The 25,541-nt window shown below is 53.1% G+C and overlaps 1 protein-coding gene across 1 annotated transcript in view; it reads right to left on the minus strand.

Moving 5' to 3' along the window:
• LOC144611806 (succinyl-CoA:3-ketoacid coenzyme A transferase 1, mitochondrial-like) overlaps positions 1-22,841 on the minus strand; it is a 59,416-nt gene extending 36,575 nt beyond the window's left edge. The window contains exons 1-7 of the mRNA XM_078431073.1: positions 22,757-22,841; positions 17,313-17,448; positions 13,375-13,524; positions 8,598-8,704; positions 7,142-7,202; positions 4,567-4,674; positions 3,460-3,574 (exon numbers count right to left, since the gene is read on the minus strand). Of these exons, the coding sequence (XP_078287199.1) occupies positions 3,460-3,574; positions 4,567-4,674; positions 7,142-7,202; positions 8,598-8,704; positions 13,375-13,524; positions 17,313-17,396 (625 nt within the window). The 5' untranslated portion in view covers positions 17,397-17,448; positions 22,757-22,841. The remainder of the gene's footprint in view (positions 1-3,459; positions 3,575-4,566; positions 4,675-7,141; positions 7,203-8,597; positions 8,705-13,374; positions 13,525-17,312; positions 17,449-22,756) is intronic.
• Between the last annotated feature and the right edge of the window lie 2,700 nt (positions 22,842-25,541).

Consider the following 25,541-nt stretch of genomic DNA (forward strand, 5'->3'; position numbering starts at 1 on the left):
GCTCCGGTTTCCTCCCACATCCCAAAGACGTGCAGGTTTGTAGGTTAAAATCGAAGGTAGTCTCAAAACGCTGGAGCAACTCAGCGGGTCAGGGCAGCATCTCGGGAGAGAAGGAATGGGCGACGTTTCGGGTCGAGACCCTTCGTCAGACCGATGTCAGGGGAGATGGGCGGGACAGAGATGGGATGTAGACGGAGACAGGAAGACTGGTGGGAGAACTGGGAAGGGGGAGGGGATGGAGAGAGAGAGGGGAAGCGGGGACTACCTGAAGTTAGAGAAGTCAATGTTCATACCGCTGGGGTGTGAGCTGCCCAAGCGAAATATGAGGTGCTGTTCCTCCAATTTGCGCTGGGCCTCACTCTGACAATGGAGGAGGTCCAGGACAGAAAGGTCAGACTGGGACAGGTCAGAAGGTTTGTAGGTTAATTGGCTTCTGTAAAATTGTAAACTGTCTCCAGTGTGTGTAGGGCAGTGCTGGTGTACATGGATCGCTGGTCGGCGCGGACTCGGTGGGCCGAAGGCCTTGTTTTCCCGCTGTATCCCCTAACACTAAGTGCTCTTGACAGCTTTCCCATTTTAGATTTTTTAGATTTAGAGATACAGTGCAGAAACAGGCCCTTCGGCCCACCGGGTCCGTGCCGCCCAGCGATCCCCGCACACTAACACTATCCTACACCCACTAGGGACAATTTTTACATTTGCCCGGCCAATTAACCTACAAACCCGCACGTCTTTGGAGTGTGGGAGGAAACCGAAGATCTCGGAGAAAACCCACGCCGGTCACGGGGAGAACGTACAAACTCCGTACAGTACAGCGCCCGTAGTCAGGATCGAACCCGAGTCTCCGGCGCTGCATTCGCTGTAAGGCGGCAACTCTGCCGCTGCGCTCCCCTTCCCGGAACCACGGGGAGAAACAAACGTCCTCGTGACCGGTTTTGCAGGTTTGCACAGCGAGATACCATCAGCAAAGCCACCACTATGTTTCTTTTTTTTATTTTCCTAATCAGATGTGCAGCACTTTGGTCAACGTGAGTTGTTTTTAAATGTGCTGTACAAATAAAATTGACATGACTTGACTTGACTTGACTTGACTCGTCCTTCACCGCCTGATAGACGTGCCCTCCCCTCAAGGGGCCTGATATCACCGGCAGCTCACTCCACACGCCCACCTCCACAGAGCATCACAACACACCACAACTCTCCCTCTCTCTCTCTCTCTGCCGAACTACTGCTGCCGAACACTGAACTACCCCCAGTCCAACTGGAGGGACTGTAGATAAGAGTCGTACACAGCCGAAACAGCCCAACATGTCCCAGCTACAATAGTCCCACCGGCCTTTTCAAGAGAGAGCTAGAACGGGAACGGGGTACTGATTGAGAATGATCAGCCATGATCACATTGAATGGCGGTGCTGGCTCGAAGGGCCGAATGGCCTACTCCTGCACCTATTGTCTGCCTGCATTTGGTCCCAAACCAGTCCTAACCTTGTACCTGCCTAACTCTTTCGTAAACACTGGGATAGTCCCTGCCTCGACTACCTCCTCCGGCAGCTCGTTCCATACGCCCACCACCCTCTGTGTGAAAAAGTTACCCCTCGGATTCCAATTAAATCTTTCACCCTTCACCTTAAACCCGTGCCCTCTGGCCCTCGATTCCCCCTACTCTGGGCAAGAGACTCCGCTATCCTTAACAGCTCTATCTAGCTCTCTCTTGAATGCATCCAGAGAATTGGCCTCCACTGCCTTCCGAGGCAGAGATTTCCACAGATTCACAACTCTCTGATTGAAAAAGTTTTTCCTCATCTCAGTTCTAAATGGCCTACCCCTTATTCTTAAACTGTGGCCCCTGGTTCTGGACTCCCCCAACATTGGGAACATGTTTCCTGCCTCCAACGTGTCCAACCCCTTAATAATCTTAAACGTTTCGATAAGATCTCCTCTCATCCTTCTAAATTCCAGTGTATACAAGCCTAGTCGCTCCAGTCTTTCAACATGTGATAGTCCCGCCATTCCGGGAATTAACCTAGTAAACCTACGCTGCACGCCCTGAATAGCAAGAATATCCTTCCTCAAATTTGGAGACCAAAACTCGTGACAATGAACTAAAACTGAACTCCTGAGGTGAGGCCAAGACTGGACCAGGCACAACTCTCGTGGCACGAGGTCCAGTTTACACTCAAGCAGGCCGGCACGGTGGCGCAACGGTAGAGTTGCTGCCTTACAGCACCAGAGACCTGGGTTCCATCCCGACTACAGGAGACATTAGACAATAGGTGCAGGAGGAGGCCATTCGGCCCTTCGAGCCAGCACCACCATTCAATGTGATCATGGCTGATCATTCTCAATCAGTACCCCGTTCCTGCCTTCTCCCCATACCCCCTGACTCCGCTATCCTTAAGAGCTCTACCTAGCTCTCTCTTGAATGCATTCAGAGAATTGGCCTCCACTGCCTTCTGAGGCAGAGAATTCCACAGATTCACAACTCTCTGACCGGAAAAGGTTTTCCTCATCTCAGTTCTAAATGGCCTACCCCTTATTCTTAAACTGTGGCCCCTTGTTCTGGACTCCCCCAACATTGGGAACATGTTTCCTGCCTCTAACGTGTCCAACCCCTTAATAATCTTCTACGTTTCGATAAGATCCCCTCTCATCCTTCTAAATTCCAGTGTATACAAGCCTATACAGTGTATACAAGATTGAATACAATCAGCTGTGATACCTTCGATGTCCTGCTTGGGTTGCTCCTGGGCCTGGCCAAGCTGGCCATCCACGAGCGGCGGCGCCTGGCGGAAGAGGGCTCCGCCCGACCCCCCCTTTTCCGGGGTCACGTCCGCGCCCGGGTGGTGTTGGAGAGGGACTACGCGCTGTCCACGGGGGATTTCCGGGACCGCCGGGGACCGCTGGGTTTAGATTTTAGATTTAGAGATACAGCGCGGAAACAGGCCCTTCGGCCCACCGAGTCTGCGCCGCCCAGCGATCCCCGCACACTAACACTATCCTACACACACTAGGGACAATTTTTACATTTACCCAGTCAATTAACCTACACACCTGCACGCCTTTGAAACCGAAGGTCTCGGAGAAAACCCACGCAGGTCACGGGGAGAACGTACAAACTCCGTACAGACGGCGCCCGCAGTCGGGATCGAACCCGAGTCTCCGGCGCTGCATTCGCTGTAAGGCGGCAACTCTACCGCTGCGCCACCGTGACCGCCCCTTGACAAGGAGTGTAACATAGTTGTGTGGTAGTTCATTTGTTTGACTTGTATTCAGGTGGTGGCCGCTGTTTTTGGATTTATTGTATTGTGCATGTTGCTTTAATATTTGAATAACTATTTCTGCTGAGTAAAAGACCAGGGTGTTGTTTGTAGTCTGGGCGGGCGGGGGGGGGGGGGGGGGGGGGGGGGGGGAGGGCCGGGAGAGTGGGATTGGATGGGCACGCGGTGCAGCAAAGGATACCATACATGCCATCCTGGAACTCCAGCGCCGCCCTCCGGATGATACGCTCCCTGACGATGTCCGCCTCCGTCGTGGCTTTGGTCTTGTGATCTCCTGGCTTCCGCACCGTGAGCCTCTGGACAGGAACAAAACCTGCATCACGCAGCAAATAGGTGCAGGAGGAGGCCATTTGGCCCTTCCAGCCAGCGCCGCCATTCATTGTGATCGCGGCCGATCGTCCTCAATCAGTAACCCGTGCCTGCCTTCTCCCCATATCCCTTGATTCCGCTAGCCCCCAGGGCTCTATCTAACTCTCTCTTAAATTCATCCAGTGAATCGGCCTCCGCTGCCCTCTGTGGCAGAGAATTCCACAAATTCACAACTGTGAAAAAGTTCCTTCTCACCTCAGTTTTAAATGGCCTCCCCTTTATTATAGACAATAGGTGCAGGAGGAGGCCATTCGGCCCTTCGAGCCAGCACCACCATTCAATGTGATCATGGCTGATCATTCTCAATCAGTACCCCGTTCCTGCCCTCTTCCCATACCCCCTGACTCTGCTATCCCTAAGAGCTCTATCTAGCTCTCTTGAATGCATTCAGAATTGTCACCTATCCACGTTCTCCAGAGATGCTGCCTGACCCGCTGAGTTACTCCAGCACTCTGTGAAACGTCACCTATCCATGTTCCCCAGAGATAATAATAATAATAATAAATTATTTACTTGTCATTGGAACATACAAGTATACATTTGAACGAAATGTCGGTGGTCACGGGGCTGAGGTGCCGGGTGCTTAGCGGTTAATATTGGTGTAAAGTTGCTCGTGTGTGTTCCTTTATCTTTCCCTGGAATGTGCAGATTGCTTTAACGTTATGGCCTGACCTGGGTTATCAGCCTGGCTGAGGAATGGTTTTCTGATTAGATTTGCTGCTCATTAACTACACAATATCCTCGATGGCTGTGCAGTGTTTGGATCTTGCGAGCTATCGCTGACGCCAGCTGGCTCCTTGCAAACTCGGCACCGTGCCCGAGCCAGGTGAGTCGGGGTGAACGGCGGGGCGCGCAGACCGGGAAGCGGAGGCAGTCTCTGCTCTCGGCCCGGCCCGGCCCAGGGCCCAGGAACACTCACCTCGATCCGCTTCTCATAGTGCCGGCCCTTCACCACTCTCTGCACGTATATGCTGGGGATGTGCACGTCCTCCGGGGAGATCGAGCCCGTCTCCACAATCTCCTCCACCTGCGCAGCACACGGAGAACAGGGCCTTTGCAGCCGTTAGTTTGCAGGCGCTGGCGGTCACGGCGCCGCCTCACAGCGAACGCAGCGCCGGAGACCCGGGTTCCATCCCGACTACGGGCGCCGTCTGTGCGGGGTTTGTACCAAAGATCATAGAGCAGAGCAAGATAGACCACTCGACCCTAGTACGTCACGGCGGCCATTTTAGTAGGCAGAAACTTGCAGAAACATTTAAAAAGAAAAATAACAAAAGTCTGTGAATTGATAGATGAGATATATTCTGCATTTTAATGGTATCATCACATACTGTTCCCCCAAAACACTGATTACACTGCGAGAGGCACAGCGAACGGTGGGTTTTGCCTACTAAAATGGCGGACGTTACGCTCCTTTGCGTACTACACTTCAGTACAGGCGATTTCAACGGAGTGGTCATTCTTGCTCCTCTAGTATCTCTGGTTTGTACGTTCTCCCCGTGACCTGCCTGGGTTTTCTCCGAGATCTTCGGTTTCCTCCCACACTCCAAAGACGTACAGGTATGTAGGTTAATTGGCTTGGTAAATGTGTAAAAAAAATTGTCCCTAGTGTGTGTTGGATAGTGTTAATATGCGGGGGTCGCTGGTCGGCGCGGACCCGGTAGACCCGGTTTCCGCGCTGTATCTCTAAACTAAACTAACAGCGCAGAAACAGGCCCTTCGGCCCACCGAGTCCGCGCCGACCAGCGATCACGCCGTACAATCCCACGCTCAATAGGGATTATTTTACGATGTACAGAAGCCAATTAAACTATCAAGCTGCACGTCTTTGGAGTGTGGGAGGAAACCGGAGCACCCGGAGAAAACCCACGCGGGTCACGGGGAGAACGCGCAAATATATACAGATAGCACCCGCAGTCAGGGTGGAACCCGGGTCTCTGGCGCTGTGAGGCAGCAACTCTACCGGTGAGCTAATACGCCATTGCGGACATTGGACGTTGTCTGTGGAACTGATGCGCTACGATGCTGAGAACTATATTCTGCACTCTGTATCTTCCCCTTTGTTCTACCTACTGTACCTGAGTTGAACTGATTGTATTCATATACACTTTGGATAGCATGCAAAACAAAGCATGTCATTGGCAGTGTCATGGGTTGTGGGGAGAAGGAAGGAGAGTGGGGTTAGGAGGGAGAGATAGGTCAGCCATGATTGAATGGCAGAGTAGACTTGATGGGCCGAATGGCCTAATTTCACTCCAATCACTTATGACCTGTACCTCAGATGACAATTTTTAAAAAAAATCTAGAAGATTGCCAGCAGGTCCCAAAATGAAGAATAAAAAACGTAAGGGCGGTCACGGTGGCGCAGCGGTAGAGTTGCCGCCTTACAGCGCTTGCAGCGCCGGAGACCCGGGTTCCATCCCGACCACGGGCGCTGTCTGTACGGAGTTTGTACGTTCTCCCCGTGACCTGCGTGGGTTTTATCCAAGATCTTCGGTTTCCTCCCACACTCTAAAGACGTGCAGGTCTGTAGGTTAATTGGCTTGGTGTAAATGAAAAAAAAAGTGTGTGTAAGGATCGATGGTGTTAGTGTGCGGGGATCGCTGGTCGGCGCGGTTTAGTTTAGTTTAGAGATACGGCGCGGAAACAGGCCCTTTCGGCCCACGCCGACCAGCGATCCCCGCACACTGACACCATCCTACACCCATTAGGGACAATTAAAAAAAACATTTACCACCGTTGTCTCGGTATACGTCATAGAATATGGAGAATGTCAAGTCAATTTTATTTGAAAAGCACATTTAAAAACAACCCACGTTGACCAAAGTGCTGTACATCAGTTCAGGTACGAAGAAACGAACATACAATATCATATCATCATATCATATCATATATGTACAGCGCGGAAACAGGCCCTTCGGCCCACCAAGTCCGCGCCGCCCAGCGATCCCCGCACACTAACACTATCCTACACACACTAGGGACAATTTTTAAAAAGTTTTTTTTTACATTTACCCAGTCAAATTAACCTACATACCCGTACGTCTTTGGAGTCAAATTAACCGACATACCCGTACAATGGCACACAAACATAACAGCACATACATAAACAGTTCACAGCGCCCCCTCAGAGGGCCTCAAACGCTAGGGAGTAGAAATAGTTTTTGAGCCTGGACTTAAAGGAGTCGATGGAGGGGGCAGTTCTGATGGGGAGAGGGATGCTGTTCCACAGTCTAGGAGCTGCAACCACAAAAGCGCGGTCACCCCTGAGCTTAAGCCTAGACCGCGGGATAGTGAGTAGCCCCAAGTCGGCCGACCTGAGGGACCTGGAGGTAGAGTGGTGGGTTAGAAGATTTTTGATATGGGGGGGGGGGGGCAAGCCCCTTTAGGGCTTTGTATGTGAATAGGAGGAGCTTGAAGTTGATTCTGTACCGTACAGGGAGCAAGTGGAGAGAGGCCGGAACGTAGAGTGAAGGGGATGCACTTCCACCTACCTCGACCAGGGTGATTTTAGCAGCTTTACACATCGTCTGGTTGAAGTTCCGTGCGGTTTTCCTGAGAAGGAACAAGGGAGAATCGGGAGATCAGTCCGAGCGAGAGCAGAGCCGGCGAAGGCGGGTGGGCCAGGCACCGCCCACCCCCCCCCTCACGGAGTAGGCCTGGCTGAGCCCACCAGGGCCAGCCCCGTCAGGAGAAGGCCCCTCAATGCCACCTGCTATCTCGCAAGGGATGCAACGGCGAGGCTCCGGTAAGGCCGCATTTGGAATACGGCCAGCAGATATTCCATCACAGTGAGGAACGTGGAATCCGCTGTGGTGGATGTCTACGTTCAATTTTACTTGATGTGGCTGGGGTTGCTTTTCACTTAGCACGGTAGCTCAAATTTCACCGCACCTTAATTGGCACGCGCGACAATAAATTGACCGAGAAGCCTTGAAGTTTGAGCCCCGTAGACTGAGGGAAGGTTGGAGCGTAGGAAAGAACTGCAGAAGCTGGTTTAAATCGAAGTTAGACACTGGCAAAATGCCGGAGTAACTCAAGGGGGGGGGGACAGGCAGCATCTCTGGAGAGTAGGAATGGGCGACGTTTCGGGTCGAACCCTTCTTCAGACCGAGGAAGGTTGTGCTCAGTGAAGGAGAGGGTTTACGAGAACGATCCCAGGAATGAGTGGGTTAACGTACGATGAGATTGCAGCGGGATTGGTACGAATAGCGGAGTCAGGGGGTAATGGGGAGAAGGCAGGAACGGGGTACTGATTGAGAATGATCAGCCATGATCACATTGAATGGCGGTGCTGGCTCGAAGGGCCGAATGGCCTCCTCCTGCACCTATTGTCTATTGAATAGAATGTAGAACAGTGCACAGGAGCACGTCGCCTGCATTAAGCATGAAGGCAAGTTACACCAACCCCCTCTGTCTGCACGTGGTCCATGTCCCTCCATTCCCTGCACGCCCACACGCCTGTCCAAAAGCCTCTCAAACACCACAATCCTATCAGCCTCCACCACCAAACCCTGGCAGCGGGTGTATGGAACAAGCTGCCAGGGGAGGTGGTTGAGGCTGGGACTATCGCAACGTTTAAGAAACAATAGACAATAGACAATAGGTGCAGGAGGAGGCCATTCGGCCCTTCGAGACAGCACCGCCATTTAGAACGGAGATGAGGAAAAACGTTTTCAGTCAGAGAGTTGTGAATCTGTGGAATTCTCTGCCTCAGAAGGCAGTGGAGGCCAATTCTCTGAATGCATTCAAGAGAGAGCTGGATAGAGCTCTTAAGGATAGCGGAGTCAGGGGGTATGGGGAGAAGGCAGGAACGGGGTACTGATTGAGAATGATCAGCCATGATCACATTGAATGGCGGTGCTGGCTCGAAGGGCTGAATGGCCTCCTCCTGCACCTATTGTCTATTGTGTGTGTGTGTGTCCGCGCTGCGCGGCTTTGCGGGATTACCTGAACAGCACGTTCCCGGCTCGATCCGCTCGCCAGGCCTTGATGAGGGCAAAGTCTGCAGTGATCCCCCTCTCCATGATGTAGTGACGGCCGTTAAAATCCCGCACCTGGGGACACACACGCGGCAATACCAAAACCAGATCAAGCTCGGCACGTCCCCACAAAGCTCACCGAAACGCACCGTGGAAAGGCACGCTTATCGGGACGCAACACGGCACGGTTTGGGAACGGCCACGTCCAAGGCCGCGAGGAGTTGCAGCCAATCGTGGACGCAGCCCAGACCATCGCACAACCCGACCTCCCTCCCTTCCATCGACTCCGTCTATACCTCACGCTGCCTCGGCAAGGCCAGCAGCCCAGACCATCGCACAACCCGACCTCCCTCCCTTCCATTGACTACACTGGAATTTAGAAGGATGAGGGGGGATCTTATTGAAACGTATAAGATAATTAGGGGATTGGACACATTAGAGGCAGGAAACATGTTCCCAATGTTGGGGGAGTCCAGAACAAGGGGCCACAGTTTAAGAATAAGGGGTCGGCCAATTCGTTGGATGCTTTCAAGAGAGAGCTGGATAGAGCTCTTAAGGATAGCGGAGTGAGGGGGTATGGGGAGAAGGCAGGAACGGGGTACTGATTGAGAGTGATCAGCCATGATCGCATTGAATGGCGGTGCTGGCTCGAAGGGCTGAATGGCCTACTCCTGCACCTATTGTCTATTGTCTATACCTCACGCTGCCTCGGCAAGGCCAGCAGCACAATCAAGGGCCAGTCTCACCCCGGCCACTCCCTCTTCTCCCCTCTCCCATCGGGCAAGAGGTACAGAAGTGTGTAAACGCACACCTCCAGATTCAGGGGCAGTTTCTTCCCGGCTGTTATCAGGCAACGGAACCATCCTATCACCAACTAGAGAGCGGTCCTGACCTCCCATCTACCTCATTGGAGACCCTCGGACTATCTTTGATCGGACCTTGCCTTGCGATAAACGTTATTCCCTTATCGTGTATCTGTAGACTGTGAACGGCTCGATTGTAATCATGTATTGTCTTTCCGTTGGCTGGTTAGTACACTACAAAAGCTTTTCACTGTACCTCGGTACTCGTGACAATGAACTAAAACTGAGCTCCTGAGGTGAGGCCAAGACTGGACCAGGCACAACTCTCGGGGCACGAGGTCCAGTTTACACTCAAGCAGGCCGGCACGGTGGCGCAACGGTAGAGTTGCTGCCTTACAGCACCAGAGACCCGGGTTCCATCCCGACTACAGGAGACATTAGACAATAGGTGCAGGAGGAGGCCATTCGGCCCTTCGAGCCAGCACCACCATTCAATGTGATCATGGCTGATCATTCTCAATCAGTACCCCGTTCCTGCCTTCTCCCCATACCCCCTGACTCCGCTATCCTTAAGAGCTCTACCTAGCTCTCTCTTGAATGCATTCAGAGAATTGGCCTCCACTGCCTTCTGAGGCAGAGAATTCCACAGATTCACAACTCTCTGACTGAAAAAGGTTTTCCTCATCTCAGTTCTAAATGGCCTACCTCTTATTCTTAAACTGTGGCCCCTTGTTCTGGACTCCCCCCAACATTGGGAACATGTTTCCTGCCTCTAACGTGTCCAACCCCTTAATAATCTTATACGTTTCGATAAGATCCCCTCTCATCCTTCTAAATTCCAGAGTATACAAGCCTAGTCGCTCCAGTCTTTCAACATGCTGTCTGCACGGAGTTTGCACGTTCTCCTCGTGGCCTGCGTGGGTTTTCTCCGAGACTTTCGGTTTCCTCCCACACTCCAAAGACGTGCAGGTTTGTCGGTGAATTGGCTTGGTAAATGTAAAATTGTCCCCAGTGTGTGTCGGGTAGTGTTAGTGCGCGAGGATCACTGGTCGGCGTGGACTTGGTGGGCCGAAGGGCCTGTTTCCGCGCTGTACCTCTAACCTAAACTAAGTTATATAAGTTCTCTAAGTATTCATCTGTCCCAATTATTCTGTGTCATTCACGGGAATCAGTAAAAGTGAACATGAAGGTGGACACAAAATGCTGGAGTCACTCAGCGGGACAGGCGACATCTCTGGAGAGAAGGAATGGGTCGCGGAGAATCCTTCTCCAGACCCGAAATGTCGCCCATACCTTCTCTCCAGAGACGCTGCCTGTCCCACTGAGTGACTCCAGCATTTTGTGTCTATCTTTGGTGTCAACCGGCATCTGCAGTTCCTTCCTCCACAAAGCGAATGTGAAACTGTTCACCTCCGGCCTAAACTTGTCCGGCCTAAACAAAGGAGCTTTTATTCGGTCACAATGAACACAACGACGAGTGAATCAAATCTGCTGTTTGCAAAAAGCAATCGCCAAAGCAATCGCTGTCAGCAGGTATCCAAGATACAGCCCACACCCCCGTGGTGAGCACAGTCTCTAAAGCTTCCAAGTCTCGACAGAACAGGACAGGACAGGACAGACACACACCCTGGATGCAAGCTTACTCACTGGAGTTTAGAAGGATGGGAGCGGATCTTATAGAAACATAGAGAATTATAAAAGGACTGGACAAGCTGGATGCAGGAAAAATGTTCCCAATGTTGGGGGAGTCCAGAACCAGGGGTCACAGAGTCTAAGAATAAAGGGGAGGCCATTTTAAAAGTGAGGTGAGAAGAAACTTTTTTCACCCAGAGAGTTGTGAATTTGTGGAATTCTCTGCCACGGAGGGCAGTGGAGGCCGATTCATTGGATGGATTTAAAAGTGAGTTAGATAGAGCTCTGGGGCTGGTGGAATCAAGGGATATGGGGAGAAGGCAGGCACGGGTTACTGATTGTGGATGATCAGCCAAATGGCCTCCTCCTGCACCTATTTTTCAAGTTCCTCGTATGTTGCAAAACATACTTGGCTAACAAAGTATGATTGTGATAATGATTATGAAGGGCAGCATTGATCTGATTCAGTGCCCACGTTAGTGGGCGGATTGTGCACTAAACGCACAGAGGAGGGCTCTGGTTAATGAGAAGACATAGGCACAGAGTGCTGGAGTAACTCAGCGGGTCAGGCAGCATCTCTGGAGAACGTGGATGGGTGACGTTTCACAGAGTGCTGGAGTAACTCAGCGGGTCAGGCAGCATCACTGGAGAGAAGGAACGGGTAACGTTTGGGGGTCGACACCCTTCTTCACACTGGTTCGTGCGAGGCAGCCACAACAAAGGCTTCAGCAGCCACGTCACGCTAACAAGGGAGACCCAGGGAACTGCAGATGCTAGTTTTGCCATAAATGGAAAAAAAAGTACAAAGTGTTGGAGGAACTCAGCAGGTCAGGCAGCATCTATGGAGGAAAATTCTTCGACAGGCAAAGAAGAATGCCGACCCGAAACATCACCGATCCACGTTCTCCAGAGATGCAGTCCGATCTTTTATCATCATATCATATCATATCATATATATACAGCCGGAAACAGGCCTTTTCGGCCCTCCAAGTCCGCGCCGCCCAGCGATCCCCGCACATTAACACTATCCTACACCCACTAGGGACAATTTTTACATTTGCCCAGCCAATTAACCTACATACCTGTACGTCTTTGGAGTGTGGGAGGAAACCGAAGATCTCGGAGAAAACCCACGCAGGTCACGGGGAGAACGTGCAAACTCCTTACAGACGGCGCCCGTAGTCAGGATGGAACCCGGGTCTCCGGCGCTGTGAGGCAGCAACTCTACCGCTGCGCCCCTAGCTGGAGTTTAGAAGGAGGTGGTGGGGACCCAGTGAACCCCTCGATCCTAGCCGGGTAACGAAGGGGCGGGCAGACGGAGACGGGGGGGGGAGGGGCAGACGGAGACGGGGGAGGGGCAGACAGAGACGGGGGAGGGGCAGACGGAGACGGGGGGGGGCAGACGGAGACGGGGGGGGGGACAGACGGAGACGGGGGGGGCAGACGGAGACGGGGGGGGGGGCAGACGGAGACAGGGGGGGCAGACCGGAGACGTGTGGGGAGGGGCAGACGGAGACGGGGCAGACAGAGACGGGGGTGGGGGGCAGACGGAGATGGGGGGGGCAGACAGAGACGGGGGGCAGACCGGAGACGTGGGGGGAGGGGCAAACAGAGACGGGGAGGGGCAGACGGAGACGGGACAGACGGAGACGGGGAGGGGCAGACGGAGACGGGGGGGCAGACGGAGACGGGGAGGGGCAGACGGAGACGGGGAGGGGCAGACGGAGACGGGGGGCAGACGGAGTCGGGGGAGGGGCAGACGGAGACGGGGAGGGGCAGACGGAGACGGGGGCAGACGGAGTCGGGGGAGGGGCAGACGGAGACGGGGGGCAGACGGAGACGGGGGGGGGCAGACGGAGACGGGGGACAGACGGAGACGGTGGGGCAGACGGAGTCGGGGGAGGGGCAGACGGAGACGAGGAGGGGCAGACGGAGACAGGGGGGCAGACTGGAGACGTGGGGGGAGGGTCAGACGGAGACGAGCAGACGGAGACGGGGCAGACGGAGACGGGGGAGGGGCAGACGGAGACGAGCAGACGGAGACGGGGGAGGGGCAGACCGGAGATGTGGGGGGGGGGGGCAGACGGAGACGGGGGAGGGGCAGACGGAGACGAGCAGACGGAGACGGGGAGGGGCAGACGGAGACGGGGGGACAGACGGAGTCGGGGCAGACGGAGACGGGGAAGGGCAGACAGAGACGGGGCGGGGCAGACGGAGACGGGGCGGGCAGACCGAGACGGGGCGGGGCAGACCGGAGACGGGGCGGGCAGACCGAGACGGGGCGGGCAGACGGAGACGATGGGCTCTCACCTCCCTGGGCTCACTGGCGATGCCGATGCTGCCGTCCGCGTTGTACTTGATGGGCGCGCCGCCGTCCGCGATCAGCGTGCCGTAGGCGGTAGGCGTGAAGAAGGCGGGAATGCCGGCCCCCCCGGCGCGGATCCGCTCCGCCAACGTTCCCTGCGGAGACAAGGCGGGTGAGGGCCGCGATACACAGGTCAGCAAAGCCCCCCCCCTCCCTCCCACCCTCCCCCCCACCACAGCTCAGTCACAGATACTCAACAGCACCAACGTTCCGGACGCCAACCTTCGCTCTTCACATAGTGGGGGGTGCAGGAAAAGAGGGGTGCAGGAGTAGAGGGGCGGGAGAGGGGGTGCAGGAGAGGGGGGGGCAGGAGGGATGGGGGAGAGACACCCTTCTCAAGATCTGTAGGAAAATAAACTGCAGATGGTGCTTTAAATCAAAGGTCGACACAAAATGTCAGTCAGAGAGTTGTGAATCTGTGGAATTCTCTGCCTCAGAAGGCAGTGGAGGCCAATTCTCTGAATGCATTCAAGAGAGAGCTAGATAGAGCTCTTAAGGATAGCGGAGTCAGGGGGTATGGGGAGAAGGCAGGAACGGGGTACTGATTGAGAATGATCAGCCATGATCACATTGAATGGCGGTGCTGGCTCGAAGGGCCGAATGGCCTCCTCCTGCACCTATGTCTAAATGCTGGAGTAACCCAGCGGGTCAGGCAGCGTCACCAAATGACGATCAGTCTTGAAGGAGGGTCTCGGCTCGAGACGTTGCCCATTCCTTCCCTCCTGAGATGCTGCCCGACCCGCTGAGTTACTCCAGCATTTTTGTGTCTTCCTTCTCAAGATCAGCGGGTGGAGAAAGACAAAGAATAAAAGGACTTTAGGAAGGAGACGAGGAGGATTTTAGTTTACAGATACTGCGCGGAAACAGGCCCCTTCGGCCCACCGGGTCGGCGCCGACCAGCGATCCCCGCACGCTAACACTATCCTACACCCACTAGGGACAATGTTTACATTTGCCCAGCCAATTAACCTGCACACCTGCACGTCTTTGGAGTGTGGGAGGAAACCGAAGATCTCGGAGAAAACCCACGCAGGTCACGGGGAGAACGTACAAACTCCGCACAGACGGCGCCCGCAGTCGGGATGGAACCCGGGTCTGGCGCCGTGGGGCTGCAACTCCACCGCCGCGCCACCGTTTTTACTGATCACAATTACATCTATTGCATCCGCTGCTCTAGATGTCAACTTATTTACATCGGCGAAACCAAGCGCAGGCTCGGCGATCGCTTCGCTCAACACCTGCGCTCGGTCCGCATTAACCAAACTGATCTCCCGGTGGCTGAGCACTTCAACTCCCTCTCCCATTCCCAGTCTGACCTTTCTGTCATGGGCCTCTTCCAGTGCCATAGTGAGGCCCACCAGAAATTGGAGGAACAGCACCTCATATTTCGTCTGGGCAGTTTGCAGCCCAGTGGTATGAACATCGACTTCTCCAACTTTAGATAGTTCCTCTGTCCCTCTCTTCCCCTCCTCCTTCCCAGATCTCCCCCTATCTTCCTGTCTCCACCTATATCCTTCCTTTGTCACGCCCCCCTGACATCAGTCTGAAGATGGGTCTCGACCCGAAACGTCACCCATTCCTTCTCTCCTGAGATGCTGCCTGACCCGCTGAGTTACTCCAGCATTTTGTGAATATATCCCTGCAGGGATCACTAAATTTGACTTCCTACCTTTAAAACAAACTTACAGTGTGGTGACCCAGATCAACTGCTTTGCTCATTTCCATGTGGATTTCTGATGACAACTGACTCAGCCCGACCCGAAGATTTTCCATTGAACACAAAGTGCTGAAACAACTGAACAGGTCAGGCAGCATCTCTGGAGGGCATGTTTTTGGATTGGGTCCCCTTCATCACTTCCCTCCACAGATGCTGCCCGACCCACTGAGTTCCTCCAGCACTTTGTGTTCCGCACACGATTCCAGCCTCTGCAGTTCCTCGTGTTTCCAATTCTTGTCATTATAATTATTATTCCAGCATTTTCCCCACTGCCACTGTCAAGCTAAGTGGTCTGTAGTTCCCAGTTACACAGAGTGCTGGAGTAACTCAGCGGGTCAGGCAGCATCTGTGGAGAACATGGATAGGTGACGTTTCACAGAGTGCTGGAGTAACTCAGCGGGTCAGGCAGCATCTCCGGAGAAAAGGAATCGGTGAGACTGTACTCCAGAACCCTGGCTGTGTTTCATCTCTCCTTACGTTCTTAAATAATATGGGTCACATTTGCTACCTTCCGAAAGGACAAGAAGAGGTCTCTAACAGGACGCTGCATGGATTAGGGGGTATTAGCTGTCAAGGAGAGAGTGGACAGTCTTGGATTGTTCTCTCAGTGGCTGAGGGAGACCTGATGAAAGTGGATAAAGGTAAGGGAAGTGTAGACGGGGTGGACAGTCGGAATCCCGCCCCCCGTTCGATCCTGACTACGGGCGCTGTCGGTACGGAGTTTGTACGTTCTCCCCGTGACCCGCGTGGGTTTTCTCCGCGATCTTCAGTTTCCTCCCACACTCCAAAGACGCGCAGGTTTTGTAGGTTAATTGGCTCGGTAAAATGTAAAAATGGTCCCTAGTGGGTGTGGAGGGTAGTGTTGACGTGCGAGGATCGCTGGTCGGCGCGGACCCGGTGGGCCGAAAGGGCCTGTTTCCGTCTCTAAACTCTCTCCCCCGAAGGCGGAAACGTCAAAGACCAAAGGGCAGAACATGGGCAGGACCTACACAGTGAATGGTAGGCCTCTGGGGAGCGTTGTGGAGCAGAGGGATCTAGGAGTGCAGGTGCATGGTTCCTTGAAGGTCGAGTCGCAGGAAGATAGGGTGGTCAAAAAGCCTTATGGCATATTGGCCTTCATCAGTCAGTCAAGGGTGCACATAGGATTTACGAGGATGTTGCCACGACTAGAGGGTGTGAGCTATAGGGAGAGGCCGAGTATGTTGGGTCTCTATTCCCTGGAGTGCAGGAGGATGAGGGATGATCTTATGGAGGTGTATAACATCATGAGACAAACAGATTGGGTAGACGTACAGAGTCTCTTGCCCAGAGCAGGGAATTCGAGGACCAGAGGACACAGGTTTAAGGTGAAGGGGAAAAGATTTAATAAGTACCTGACCTGTAACTTTTTCACACAAAGGGTGGTGGGTGGATGGAACGAGCTGCCGGAGGAGGTAGTTGAGGCTGGGACTATCCCATCGTTTAAGAAACAGTTAGGCAGGTACATGGATAGGACAGGTTTGGAGGGATATGGGCCAAAGGTGGGCAGGTGGGACAGGTGCAGATGGGACACAAGGTCATAAGTGTGATAGGTGCAGAATTGGACCATTCGGCCCATCACGCCTATTCCACCATTCAATCATGGTTCTCCAACTTTAGATAGTTCCTCTGTCCCTCTCTTCACCTCCCCCTTCCCAGATCTCCCTCTATCTTCCTGTCTCCACCTATATCCTTCCTTTGTCCCGCCCCTCTGACATCAGTCTGAAGAAGGGTCTCGACCCGAAATGTCACCCATTCCTTCTCTCCCGAGATGCTGCCTGACCTGCTGAGTTACTCCAGCATTTTGTGAATAAATACCTGCGATTTGTACCAACATCTGCAGTTATTTTCTTACACCAGTCAATCATGGCTGATCCATCTCTCCCTCCTAACCCCATTCTCCTGCCTTCTCCCCGTAACCCCCGATACCCGTACTAATCAAGAATCTATCTATCTCTGCCTTAAAAACATCCATTGACTTGGCCTCCACGTCCCTCTGTGGCAGGCACAGGGTTCCAAATGGCGGCCGGCGTGGGAAAGATGGGCTGAAGGGCGTGTTTCCGTGCTGGAACGACGGGAAGCGACGGAGGTCAAAGTCCGGATGGGACGGTGGGACGCAGGCGTTGTGTGGCCCCGTGGCTTCCTCACCTGTGGCGTCAGCTCCACCTCCAGCTCCCCCGCCAGGTACTGCCGCTCAAACTCGGCGTTCTCGCCCACGTAGGAGGAGACCATGCGCTTGATCTGTTTGGTCTGGAGCAGGAGCCCCAGGCCAAAGTTGTCCACCCTGCGGAGACACGGCCCCAGGCGACAGGTTCACGTACGCGGCAGCACAGACCCGCCACGCCCCACCCCCCCCCCCGCCGCGGAACGAGGAGACACGCAGATAAACGGTGGAGCGGCGGTAGAGTTGCCGCCTTTCAGCGAATGCAGCGCCGGAGACCCGGGTTCCATCCCGACTACGGGCGCCGTCTGCACGGGGTTTGTACGTTCTCCCCGTGACCTGCGTGGGTTTTCTCCGAGATCTTCGGTTCCCTCCCACACTCCAAAGACATGCAGGTATGTAGGTTAATCGGCTTGGTAAATATTAAACAATTGTCCCTGGTGGGTGTAGGATAGTGTTAGCGTGCGGGGATCGCTGGTCGGCGCGGACACGGTGGGCCGAAGGGGGTCTGTTCCCGCGCTGTATCTCTAAACTAAACCGGAAAGACCCACGACACACGGTCCCATCGTGAAGGCGGTGCAGGAGGCCGAGAACCAGGTGTAGAAACAGCTTCTTCACAGCGGCCATCACTGTACAACACTATCCTCAGCAACTGGGAACTTCACGGGTACTGACCTCCCTCCCCACCATCAAAGGGGATCTACAGAGAGTGGTGGGCACTGCCCGGTCCATCACGGGCACTGACCCCCCCACCATGGAAGGGATCTACAGAGTGGTGGGCACTGCCCCGGTCCATCACGGGTACTGACCCCCCCCACCATCAAAGGGGATCTACAGGGAGTGGTGGGCACTGCCCGGTCCATCACGGGTACTGACCCCCCCACCACTGAAGGGGTCTACAAGAGACGCTGCCTCAAAAAGGCAGCCAGCATCATCAGAGACCCACGCCCAGGACAGGAAGGCCCTGCAGAGAGTAGTGCGTTCGGCTGAACGCCCCATGGGAACTACACTCGCCCCCCTGCAGGACCTATACATCAGGAGGTGCAGATCCAGAGCCAGCAACATTATGAGGGACCCCTACCACCCCAGCAACGGACTGTTCCAGCTGCTACGGTCAGGCAAACGCCTCCGCTGTCACGCTGTGAAAACGGAGAGGATGAGACGGAGTTTCTTCCCACAGGCCATCAGGACTGTTAACTCTCAAATCACCAAGGACTCATTTAAATGACTGTATTAATTCATTTTTTGTGTTTACATTTTTTTTTTCTATTCTGTTTTGTAGTTTAGCACAATCCGCAGGCGTTGCCACTTTCATTTCAGTGCACATCTTTGTATGTGTACGTGACAAATAAACATGACTTGACTTGAACCCTGGCCACACTCTCATCTCACACGTTACCATCGGGAAGGTGGTACACAGGAGCCTGAAAACCGTGACCTCCAGGTTCAGGAACAGCTTCTGCCCCAACAGCTTCTTCCCAACAACTCTTCCCAGAAACGTACAAAATTCTTAAGGGGTTGGACAGGCTAGATGCAGGAAGATTGTTCCCAATGTTGGGGAAGTCCAGAACAAGGGGGTCACAGTTTAAAGATAAGGGGGAAGTCTTTTAGGACTGAGATGAGAAAGTTTTTCTTCACACAGAGAGTGGTGAATCTGTGGAATTCTCTGCCACAGAAGGTAGTTGAGGCCAGTTCATTGGCTATATTTAAGAGGGAGTTAGATGTGGCCCTTGTGGCTAAAGGGATCAGGGGGTATGGAGAGAAGGCAGGTACGGGATACTGAGTTGGATGATCAGCCATGATCATATTGAGTGGCGGTGCAGGCTCGAAGGGCCGAATGGCCTACTCCTGCACCTATTTTCTATGTTTCTATGTTTCTACAACCCATCAGGCACTTGAACACTGCACAACACTAACCTCCGCGACTATGGTCTTCTATGGACTGTGCAACCATACAACAACTAGAGAGCAGTCCTGAACTACCATCTACCTCTTTGGTGACCCTCGCAAGATCCTTAATCGGACTTTACCTTGCACTAAACGTTACTCCCTTTTTCCCTGTATCTGTGCACTGTGAAAGGCTCGATTGTAATCACGCATTGTCTTTCCGCTGGCTGGATAACACGCAGCAAAAAAGCTTTTCATTGCACCTCGGTCGGTGCACGTGACAATAAACTAAACTGAACTCAACTCAACGCTGATTCTTTTGTTGCACTAAAGACATGGATTTTTATGGTTACAATAGACAATAGACAATAGGTGCAGGAGGAGGCCATTCAGCCCTTCGAGCCAGCACCGCCATTCAATGCGATCATGGCTGATCACTCTCAATCAGTACCCCGTTCCTGCCTTCTCCCCATACCCCCTCACTCCGCTATCCTTAAGAGCTCTATCCAGCTCTCTCTTGAAAGCATCCAACGAACTGGCCTCCACTGCCTTCTGAGGCAGAGAATTCCACACCTTCACCACTCTCTGACTGAAAAAGTTCTTCCTCATCTCCGTTCTAAATGGCCTACCCCTTATTCTTAAACTGTGGCCCCTTGTTCTGGACTCCCCCAACATTGGGAACATGTTTCCTGCCTCTAATGTGTCCAATCCCCTAATTATCTTATATGTTTCAATAAGATCCCCCCTCATCCTTCTAAATTCCAGTGTATACAAGCCCAATCGCTCCAGCCTTTCAACATACGACAGTCCCGCCATTCTGGGAATTAACCTAATGAACCTACACTGCACGCCCTCCATAGCAAGAATATCCTTCCTCAAATTTGGAGACCAAAACTGCACACAGTACTCCAGGTGCGGTCTCACCAGGGCCCGGTACAACTGTAGAAGGACCTATTTGCTCCTATACTCAACTCCTCTTGTTATGAAGGCCAACATTCCATTGTGTATATAGTTTAGATTATTGGCACGCGTACCGAGGTACAGTATCTGTTGCGTGCAGACCAGTCCGCAGATAGACCATTCACGATTGCAATCGAGCCATCCACTTAGAAAGGCACGTGACCAGGCCCTTCGGCCCACTGAGTCGGCCGCACCGACCAGCGATCCCCGCACGCACGAGGAACAATTTACACTTACACCAAGCCAATTAACCTACAAACCTGTAGGAAAATATAAAAAACTGCAGATGCTGGTTTAAAAATCGAAGGTAGACAAAATGCTGGAGTAACTCAGCGGGTCAGGCAGCGTGTCAGGAGAGAAGGAATGGGCGAGGTTTCGAGTCGAGACTTCAGTCCGAAGGAGAGTCTCGACCCGAAACGTCACCCATTCCTTCTCTCCCGACATGCTGCCTGACCCACGGAGTCACTCCAGCATTTTGTGTCTACCTTTAACCTACAAAACCTGCACGTCTTTGGAGTGTGGGAGGAGAGCGAAGATCTGGGAGAAAACCCACGCAGGTCACGGGGAGGACGTGCAAACTCCGTACAGACGGCGCCCGTAGTCGGGATCGAACCCGGGTCTCCGACGCTGTGCGGCAGCAACTCTACCGCTGCGCCACCGTGCGGCCATTTCTTGTGGGCTACTGCATTTACGGGCCTTTTAGGCTGCACCAAGTGCACATGACAACGCTCTTGACCCAAGGGTCAGTCGTAGATCCACACCCCCCCCCTCCGCATCACTCCCTCCTCTCACCGGTTGCTGCCAGAGGGTGCAGATTTCAACCCCTCCCCCCAGTGGCATTCCCCTCCCTCACTGTTGCACTGATCTGCAGAAGGGTCTCAACATGAAACCTCATCACCCATTCCTCCCCTCCAGAGATGTCACCTCTAGTAACCCACCCACCCACTCCAGGTCAAACGCTCATCGTATGTCAACCCAGTTGCCCAGTCTTACAAAGAATCTTCCACTTTCCTTTTAACACGCCTCTAGTGCCAAATCCATCTCAACCAAAGATACTAGAGGAGCAAGATAGACCACTCGACCCTAACAACCGTAGTAGGTCACGGCGGCCATTTTAGTAAACAGAAACCTGCAGAAACATTTAAAAAGAAAAATAACACAAATCTGTGAATTGATAGATGAGATATATTCTGCATTTTAATTGGTATCCTCACACATACTGTTCCCCCAAAACACTGATTACACTGCGAGAGGCAGAGCGAACGGCGGGTTTTGCTTACTAAAATGGCTCCTTTGAGTACTACACTTCAGTATAGGCGATTTCAATGGAGTGGTCCATCTTACTCCTCTAGTATCGTTGAACACCCACGATTCACCGCCCCCTGTGAGCCTTTCCACCGCCTCATTTTAATTTTGAGTTTAGTGTAGAGACGCAGCGCGGAAACAGGCCCCTTCGACCCACCGGGTCCGCGCCGACCAGCGGTCCACGCACACTAACACTATCCTACACAATTTACAATTTTACCAAAGCCAATTAACCGACAAACCTGCACGTCTTTGGAGTATGGGGGGGAAACCGGAGCACCCGGAGAAAACCCACGCAGGCCACGGGGATTTCGAGTTTTACCTCAGAGTTTCGGTTCAGTTTATTGTCACGTGTATCATATCATATCATATATATACAGCCGGAAACAGGCCTTTTCGGCCCACCAAGTCCGTGCCGCCCAGTGATCCCCGCACATTAACACTATCCTACACCCACTAGGGACAATTTTTACATTTACCCAGCCAATTAACCTACATACCTGTACGTCTTTGGAGCGTGGGAGGAAACCGAAGATCTCGGAGAAAACCCACGCAGGTCACGGGGAGAACGTACAAACTCCTTACAGTGCAGCACCCGTAGTCAGGATCGAACCTGAGTCTCCGGCGCTGCATTCGCTGTAAAGCAGCAACTCTACCGCTGCGCCACCGTGCCGCCTGTACCGAGGCACAGTGAAAAGCTCTTGTTGCGCGCTGACCTCTCAGCGGAAATTGTGCTGGCCAGAGTACAGACAGCTCCCATCGTCAGGATGGAACCCAGGTCCCTGGCGCTGCAAGGCCGCAGCTCTACCGCTACGCCACCCAGTTTCTGCACGAGTCCCGTTACATGCAGCGGCAGCGACCGCCCCTGATGGCGGGGCTTGGGTCGGCCCGCCGCGGACCTTTCACCGTCCGGCGCGACCTGGAACGTGGCAGCTTCAACAGCCTGTCCGCGGGAGAAGACGGCAGGGGAAGAGAAAAGACATTGTGGCCTTCCATCACAGTGAGGAGGGGACTGGAGGAGACTCACAGTGATGGATGTTTTGTGTTGGTTTGTGATTGTGTGTGTGGTTATTGCTTATTTTTATTGCTCTTATTGTTGGACTGTGGGTGACAGAATCTCGTCCAAAAGACTTGCTTTTTTTTGGATGACAATAAAGGTTATTCTGATTCTGACACTGGACCGGGGCACAGAGCAGACCAGGTCTGCCTACATCCTGCTGGGACAGGAACCCCACCCCCCACGACCACCCTCGCCCCCTCCCACAAGGCCCACACTCACCCTGCATTGTTGCTGACGACAGTGATCCCCTTAACGCCCGTCTTCAGCAACGCCCCGATGAGGTTCTCCGGGATCCCACACAGACCGAACCCTGAGGCAGAGAGGACAGGTTCGTATGTCAAGCCGGTTTCCCCAGTCTTCCAAAGAATTTCCCACTTTCCTTTTAACACGCCTCTAGTGCCAAATCTATCTCAACCAAAGATACTAGAGGAACAAGTTAGACCACTCGACCCTAAAAACCGTAGCACGTCACGGCGCCGTTTTGGTGGGCTGAAACTTGCAGAAACATTTAAAAAGAAAAATAACAAAAATCTGTGATTTTGATAGAGGAGACATATTGATCAAAAGGGGCGTGGCTGTGTTCTGCAGCTGCGGCTCACCGGCAGTCTCTCCGGTTTTTTTTTGTGTTTTGTTGTCATTGTTGATGTTAAATGTACGTTTTGTTTTATTTTTAATTCTGTGTATGTAGGGGGGTGGTGGGGGGGTTGGGGGAAACCTTTTTTAAATCTCCTCCTCAACGGAGATGCGACCTTTACCGTGTCGTATCTCCGTTCGCGCAACGGCCTAACACCGTGGAGTCGGCGGCCTCCAGCTGGGATCGACCTCGAAGACTCCGGTCGCAGGGCCTGGACTTACCATCTCGGAGGCTTCGGCCGTGGGCCCTGCAGACCGCAACATCGGGAGTTCGCAGGTCGCTGGCTGGCGACCGGCTTTTGGGAGCTCCAGCCGTAGCAGCTTCGACCGCCCCGAAGCACGAGGCACGATCAACCCGCCCGCAGGCCCTTCATCACCCTGCGTGGCCCGGCCGCAGCACTTTACTTCGCCCGGTGGGGGCTCAGGACTCTCATCGCCCTGCGTGGCTCGGCCGTGGCATTTTCCATCGCCCGGTGGGGGCTCAGGACTTTCATCGGCCTGCTCGGCTCGACCCTGGGACTTTACATCGCCCGGTGGGGGCTTCAAGGGGTTGGGAGCCTCGACTGCCTCGTGGCGCCACGGGAGAAGAACGAGGAGGAGATAAGACTTTGCCTTCCATCACAGTGAGGGTATGCCTAGAGCAATCACTGTGATGGCTGTTTTGTGTAAAAAATTGTATCTGTGTGTCTTGTGTTCTTTAATGTCTACTGCCGGACCCTGACGTGAGAGGACGCTGGCGTTGTGTATTCGCCGCTTTTCCGTCAGGATTGTTTGTCTGTTTGTTCCTATGTTAATTGTATTTGTAAAGCGCTTTGTGCATGTGATAAGGCGCTATATAAAATAAATATATTATTATTATTATTATTATATTCTGCATTTTTACAGTATCATCACAGGTAGTCATGTAAAGGAGAAAAGGGGATTTAAGGGTTAAGGTGTTTGTGACCAAATGCTACATGAAGATGAGCTGTCAATTGCATACCTCAGACGCCTGCAAGTCTATCTGTGCGTAGATGCCGGCTTGAGATTACAAAAGGGGTGTTGTAATCTTACAAAGGACAGGAGACGGATATAAAGGAAGAGGACAGAGTAGACTGAGCCTCGTTACAATCACCCTACAGTTGAGCCCCAGGAAGGATAAGAAAATAACTGCAGATGCCGGTACAAATCGAAGGTATTTTTTCATAAAATGCTGGAGTAACTCAGCAGGACAGGCAGCATCTCAGGAGAGAAGGAATGGGTGACGTTTCGGGTCGAGACCCGTCTTCAGACTGTGTGTTTATGTTAATAGACTGAATTAATGACCTCGGACAATGGCCAGTGATAGTGATTCATTGAATTCCTATCCCCTTGCAAGACCCACCTGCGTAGGGTGTCTGGTTCTGTTATCGCTTCTAAAAACCTATTGTATTTGGTGTATACAAATGCTGCTGAAGCACTCTGTAAGTGAGTGGGGTCCTGGAGTGTCTAGTTGTTGCTCTCCCATTGCCGCTGACGTGATAAAGAAGTTAATGTTTTACCACTTTATGGTAGTATTGTTGTCTGTCTAGTAGAATCGAACTTCAACAGTCAGAGAGGGTAGGGTGCAGGGCAGGACAGAGTATGACTGCACATCCCAATGGCTCCAATCTCACCCGGTTCAAACAGAGAACGCGCTAATGTGAGGTGGCGCATCGGTCGAGTTGCTGCCCGAGGACGAATTTCACTCGTCAGGGGGTGGTGAATCTGTGGAATTCTCTGCCACAGAAGGCAGAGGATATTTCCCAGGCAGAGATGGGGGCGGTCACGGTGGCACAGCGGTAGAGTTGCTGACTTATAGCGAATGCAGCGCCGGAGACCCGGGTTCGATCCCGGGTGCCTGTCTGTACCAGTCCCCTCTGGACGTACAGGTATGTAGGTTAATTGGCTTGGTGCATGTGTAAAAATGTAAAAAATTGTCTCAAGTGTGCGCAGGAGAGTGTTAATGTGCAGGGATCGCTGGTCGGCGTGGACCCGGTGGGCCGAAGGGGCCCTTTTCCGCGCTGTATCTCTAAACTCTAAACTAAGGGAGCAAACCAGAGGACATAGGGGGAAAGACAAAAGCGATAGGAGCAGAATTAGGCCATTCGCCCCATCAAGTCCACTCCGCCATTCAATCATGGCTGATCTATCTCTCCCTCCAAACCCCATTCTCCTGCCTTCTCCCCATAACCCCCGACACCTGTACTAATCCAGAATCTACCTATCTCTGCCTTAGAAATATCCACTGACTTGGCCTCCACGGCCTTCTGTGGCAAACAATCCCACAGATTCACCACCCTCTGACTAAAGAAATTCATAGAAACATAGAAAATAGGTGCAGGAGGAGGCCATTCGGCCCTTCAAGCCCGCA

Source organism: Rhinoraja longicauda, chromosome 3 (genome assembly GCF_053455715.1).
Source record: "Rhinoraja longicauda isolate Sanriku21f chromosome 3, sRhiLon1.1, whole genome shotgun sequence".
NCBI classification, from domain to species: Eukaryota; Metazoa; Chordata; class Chondrichthyes; order Rajiformes; family Arhynchobatidae; genus Rhinoraja; species Rhinoraja longicauda.